At 43.1% G+C, this 6,000-nt stretch overlaps 1 protein-coding gene across 2 annotated transcripts in view; it reads right to left on the minus strand.

Annotated features, from left to right (window-relative positions):
- Window positions 1-5,172, minus strand: part of Epc2 (enhancer of polycomb 2) — a 139,962-nt gene extending 134,790 nt beyond the window's left edge. For both annotated transcript variants that reach the window (XM_076865568.1, XM_076865567.1), the window contains exon 1: window positions 4,746-5,172. In XM_076865568.1, the coding sequence (XP_076721683.1) occupies window positions 4,746-4,898 (153 nt within the window). In that variant the 5' untranslated portion in view covers window positions 4,899-5,172. The remainder of the gene's footprint in view (window positions 1-4,745) is intronic.
- Window positions 5,173-6,000: the final 828 nt, after the last annotated feature.

The following is a 6,000-nucleotide window of genomic DNA, read 5'->3' on the forward strand; positions in this document are numbered from 1 at the left end:
ATATGAACCCCTTTAAATAGTTACTCAATATGTTATTTAGATAAAGCCTGATATTTAGTTAATACCTGACATGTCATTTGCTTTTGCTGAAAGAAATGTTTCATGTTTTTACAATGTCAATTTGCAAAACTGCACTTTGTATCTTTTGCAGAATCTATTATGAAACATAAAATACATTAGTGCCAAGTTGTCACTGAAATGACAATTCCAATCAGTCATGATCTTTTTCTTAAAAATAAGCAGAATTATAATGGTTCATGTAGACTTTGGCTCATGCTGGTATGAAGAAATATCTCAAGTCTACATATATCTGTGAGAGTTAATTATACAATAAAGATCAATACTGCAGCCATACCTATGAGTAAACAGTATTTTACATGTAACAAGAGAAAAAATCTAAATAATAAAATGTATGGCTTCCTGCAAAATTCTTACATGCATAAGATAACTTAAACATTCGATGATAATAGTGAAAATGGGGAGAAGCAAAGCTTATGAACTACTTAAAAAAAAAGAAAAATCTGAAAAGCAAGGAGCAAAGCTAAGAGAGGGGATATAGCCCAATGGTAGAGACCATGCTTAATGTGCACACAAGCACAAGGCCCAGGGTTTGATTCTCCCATACCAGAAAGGAAAAACAAGACAGAGTCAGAGTTAAGTGAAGAAAATGTACACTTTATAATGTAATAATCTGGCCAATTAATACCAATTTTTAAAGTTCTCAGAATCATACAAAATAAAATATTATTTACAAAAAATCATAATGAACAATTACTCAGATGATAATCCTGGGTTCTGTAAGAATCCTGAATATGAGGAATGGTGATTATGGACCTTTATTTATGTATTTTTATGTGGTGCTGAGGATCAAACCCAGTGCCTCACACATGCTAGGCAAGCGCTCTACCACTGAGCCACAACTCCAGGCCCAGGAATGGTGAATCAAAGACAAGGGCTTAAATTCTATCCTGGCCCATTACTAGCAATAAGACCTTCCAATTTCTTCACCTATAACATAGAAAACTACTGCACCTCAAAGGGTTGTTACTAGGATTAAATGATATCCAAAACCAAAAACAATTCAAATATCCAACAGATGGATGGATATAGTATATCAATTCACTGGAATACTATACAGCAATAAAAAGAAATGCACACAAGGATATTAAATGCATCACACTGAGCAAAAGAAGCCTAATACAAACAAAATATGTACACATCTCTTTACATAAAGTTCTACAAAAGGCAAAACTAATGTACAGTGAAAGAAAAACAAAATCAGTGACTGCTGGGAACTAGCAATACAGAAGGACTAGCTACAAAGAAGCATAAGAAAAATTTTACCAGTGTTGGAAATGTTCCATATTTTGTTTCCATAAGTGTATAAATTTGTCAAAATTTACATCTCATTCTATGTAAAGTTATACCTCAAAAAGGATTAAATGAAATATATGTTAACTCTCTGCACAGTATTTGGGCCATACAAAGTATTCAATAAATGGTAGGTATTATTTAAAACAATAACTATTACCATACAACACTCATGAGGTGGTAGAAGAACTACCTATCATCTGATTTTTCTGGTTTAGAGTTTAAATAAACACGCATTTGTGGCTCAGAGGTAGAGCACTCGCCTAGCACACGTGAGGCAGTGGGTTCAAGCCTCAGTGCCACATAAAAATAAAATAAAGATATGTGTCCATCTATAACTAAAAAATAAATATTAAAAAATAAAAATAAATAAACAAACATACATTTATTGTATTTGACCTAGACCAAGTACCATGAGGAGTACTACAAAATTATAGAAGGCTATCAACTGGCAGATCCTAGGCAAACGACAATGAAAAGGGGCTGGAGATGTGTCTTGTTGGTAAAGCACAATTTCGTAGGTTCCATCCCTAGCATGGGGAGGTGAGGCAAGGACTAAGAGAATGATGTGGTCAGCAATAATAGTAGCAATGTCACCAAAGCTAAAAGAAACCTAAATTACCATATTTAGGCATTGTTAGAATATAACTCAAAATTGATCAATGACTATATAAACAAAGTCCAATGACAGTTCACAGTTACAAAGAGGAGACAGTCCTTAATTTTATGGGGAGGGGAAGTGAAAGAGGTGTAAAGAGGGGGAAGTCAACCATGAAGTCTTCAAAATGAAGTTATAAATTTTGCCAGCCACACGGTAAAGGACAGTTTAGAAATACCAATCAACAATTATAAATCTATAGGCCAAGGGAGGATTTTTTTCTTTTTTTACAAATCATGATTTAAGAAAAAAATACTAATGAAGATGAAGATAACCACTTAAGACATCTAGATGCTGGAAGCTGAACTGAAATACAATTCAAATGAAACAAAACATCTGTGGAACTTATATTTTACTACTGCTTAGAACTGTTTTATTAAGGCAGAACTTTTTTTTTAAAATACTACATTCTGCTTAAAAACATAATTGGCTGTCGTGATGAAAGCCCAAACATTCTTATTTTTTTTAACAGTACACATACTATTTAAAAAAAAAAAAAAGCAAAGAAAAAGAAAAACTTAATACCCCAACTGGACATCCAGTAAGCAAGACTTTAGACTGTACATTTTATCCATTAGGGTTTATTTTAACAACCTTCATGTGTGTCTAGCATGGTGGCACAAGCCTGTTAACCCAGCCACTCACAAGGCTAAGGCAGGAGAATCCCAAGTTCCAGACGAGCCTTGACAACTCAGAGAGATCCATCCTCAAAATTAAAAATTAGAAGGGTTGGGATTTAACTCAGAGGTAGAGTGCCCCTGGGTTCCATCTCCTGTAAAGGGAGTAGAGAGGGCTTCATTTGTAATATAAAAAATAGGCAGAAAGGATAGAATAAAGAGTTAGCAGTTCTGAGTTCTGACTTCAGTTCTATCAAAATTGGATTTTTTCTTCTTCCTTAAAATTGGGCAGGTGAAACAAGCCAATGAATAGAATTTAAGTTTAGCACTAATGCTCCAAATGGAAAATCACAAGCTGTACTCAAAAATTAAAATTATGACAGGAGCATTTTTTTAAAAAAACAACATAAAACTAATCTCAGCTTTTCCCCTAAACCAAGATAAAATACCTAAACATGTGGTTAACTAAGGACCAAGTGTTACAGAGCTGAGTGCGAAAAATAAAAATAATGTATCTTCAAGAGGTTAACGATTCATTCTACAACAGGGGTCCTGACTCAGTTCTAAAATAATAGGCCTCAAGTAATTACACACATTGACTTCAAGACTTATAAGTCCTTTTTTTTTTTTTTTTGCAGGGGGGGGGGGTGTAAAAAGCCATAAAATAACAGGAAATTTCCAAAGTTGTTTCTTAAAGTTTAATTTTCATACACACTATTAACATTGTTTTTGAATTATGCTTTTCATGGAAAACTAAAGTTAAAAACAAATTTTGTAAAACAAAATAAAAAATTCTCACATACGAGTCAGCTTTAAGCACGAATCTTTTCTTTTTTAAACTGAATATTCATCCTGATGCTATGGCTATATCATTTTCTGAAAATGTTGTCTTTCAAGTAACCAAATACCAAAGAGAAATGTGATTAAATCACAGCAGAAAGTAGTAATAACAGGGTAACACAATGAGGTCAGAACTCGAGCAGCCAATGAAAGGCGTAAGTGCATTTCCTGCAATATTAATAGTCAAAAGAGAAAACCAATCACGGAAACCTCGAGCTTTCTTTTGACAGTCACAGAAGCAAAAGAACCAATCCACACACACCCAAAGTTGACAATAAGGCGGGACTGTGGGTTCATTGAAGAAATTCTTGAAGGTGCCGTTACTATGAACTTCGCATCCAAGTAACACCACTCCAGAGTCATAAACACTCTCTGCTATGTCAAATGAAATTCAATCTTGTGCAAAATTTAACCCGGGGTAGGGGGAACATTTTTGCCAAAAGGTCCTGTTATCGAAAACACAACTGTCAATTTGGATGTACTAGGTCCTCCACTTCTAAAAAGACCACCCTCCAATGGCAATTGTCAGGGACGCCGCCCAGAAAAGCGCTGGCTAGTCCGGGCATCTCGGCTTCCTCAAAACGCTGCGCACTAAGAGCCGGCGTCCCAGCAAAGCAGGCAGAGCCCGCCCGTTCGGTGCCTCGCAGTTCTCGAACGGCTCGGACCGCTCTCTAGCTACGTCCCACTCCGCAGTTGAGGCCCCCAGCGCAGTGCTGCAAGGCCCCAAGCCGCTGCACCATCTCAGGCGGGGGAGTAAGGATTGCTACCTTGCTGAAAGATGTTTGTTTTGAAAACGCCTTACTTTCTTAAGTCACTGCACACAGAACCCAAAGCAAAACCAAATTTTCAAGTGAAAGAGAAATATTTCCGAGTCAAATGCTCGCTCAGCATTAATTAACTTTGAGCCGGGGGAAATTTAAAAAAAAAAAAAAAAAAAAAGGTAAACAGAGGCTGTACGCCAAGTGCGGCCAGCGCATCCCCTGCGCCATTCCCGGCCGCCGCTTACGGCAAGGCCCCCTTACGGCAGCGTAAGCGGCGCTGCGAGCTAATCACAACACTGGGACGCAACAACATGGCGGCCGCGGGCGGGCGCTGCGCCGGCCGAGAGTTTACGCTACTCCGCCAGCGTAAGGTCCCATGCGTTGGAGCGGCAGCGGCGCCCTCCAGCGAGCGTAAAGCGCTCTGTGAATGGCAAGGCCCGACTGACAAAGGGGAGGGGGGAGGAGGGAAGGGGGGGTAATAAACACTCGAGTCCCTACCGATTCCTCCTCCTTCTCCATCCCGGTGGGCATCTGGGGCACGGCCCGGTTGATGGAGACGCAGTCGTTGAGATCAGGCATGTCCTTGCCGCGGTAGATGGGCAGCGGTTTGGCGGCGTCCAGCGCCCGCGCTCGGAAGGAGAGTTTACTCATTGTCTCCCCGCCTTACAGGAACAGCCCGGGCGGCGGCGGCGGGGCGGGCGGGGAGGGGGGGAGGACTCCCGCCGCCTCCTCCACCTCCTTCCTCAGTGCAGCGCGGCCGGCCCGCTCCTCCTCCTCCTCCTCACTGCCCCCGGCCACAGCATGGGCGCCCACCCCGCCCGAAAACAGCCCCCCGCCGCCCGCGGCCGCTTCCACACACTAGATCCGCCGCTCGCCCGCCCGATCCGCTCCCTGCGCCATGGCCAACATGGCGGACATTACCACAGCGGCGGCGAGCGATCCCGGCAGCCCGCGCGAGAGCGCGCCCCCGCCGCGGGGACGCGCCTCGCCCTCTCCCTCCCTCCCTTCTTCCTCTCCCTTCCCCTCCCTCGCCTGCCCACCCACTCTCTCCGCTGCGCTGCCGGCCGGCGGGAGCGTGCTCGGCCTCGGCACTCTTGGGGAAGACCGGGTGGCGGGTGGCGCCCCTCCGCTTGCCCGCCGGGTTTCTCGCGGTGTGACAGGTGCCAGGTGCGCAAGTTCCCCGCGTCCCAGAACGTGTGCCTATGCCTTCGCGCCCGGGTCACTCCGCTCGATGGGTGACACAGAGGAAGGCGCCGGGCAAGAGACAGCAGCGCTGAGCCGCTCCTGTGTACCTAAGTCTGTGAGCGGGAAAGGACACTATCCACCGGAGACCAACAGCTGTCCCAAAGTGCTTATTTCCAGGGCTCCCTGAGCATCTCCATTTCGCGCATCCTGGGGAGATACCAAAGGTCCATTCCGTCTGTCCACTCAGGGATGCAGCCCTGCCGGGTCTTGCTTGCCGCGAAAACGTTCAGCAGTCCCAGCTCTCTTCCCCGAATTCTCTGTTAAGTACCTGTCCGAAAGAGCTTTCCAAAGTAAGGCATCCTTGCTCAGCCTCGCGTTCACTGGGAAGATGCTCATGGACACAGGGTTAATGGTTTGAGACTGCCGCATGCAACAAGTGAACTTCAAATATGTCACCCAAACTAGAGTTATTTAGTGGACCGTAGATATTTCTCTGATTTCAAAAATGTTAAGAGTTCTTACATGTTCGATTTAAAAAGTTTAACCAAGACACCATGCATTTCCCAAG

This window comes from Callospermophilus lateralis, chromosome 9 (assembly GCF_048772815.1).
Source record: "Callospermophilus lateralis isolate mCalLat2 chromosome 9, mCalLat2.hap1, whole genome shotgun sequence".
In the NCBI taxonomy this organism is placed as follows: domain Eukaryota; kingdom Metazoa; phylum Chordata; class Mammalia; order Rodentia; family Sciuridae; genus Callospermophilus; species Callospermophilus lateralis.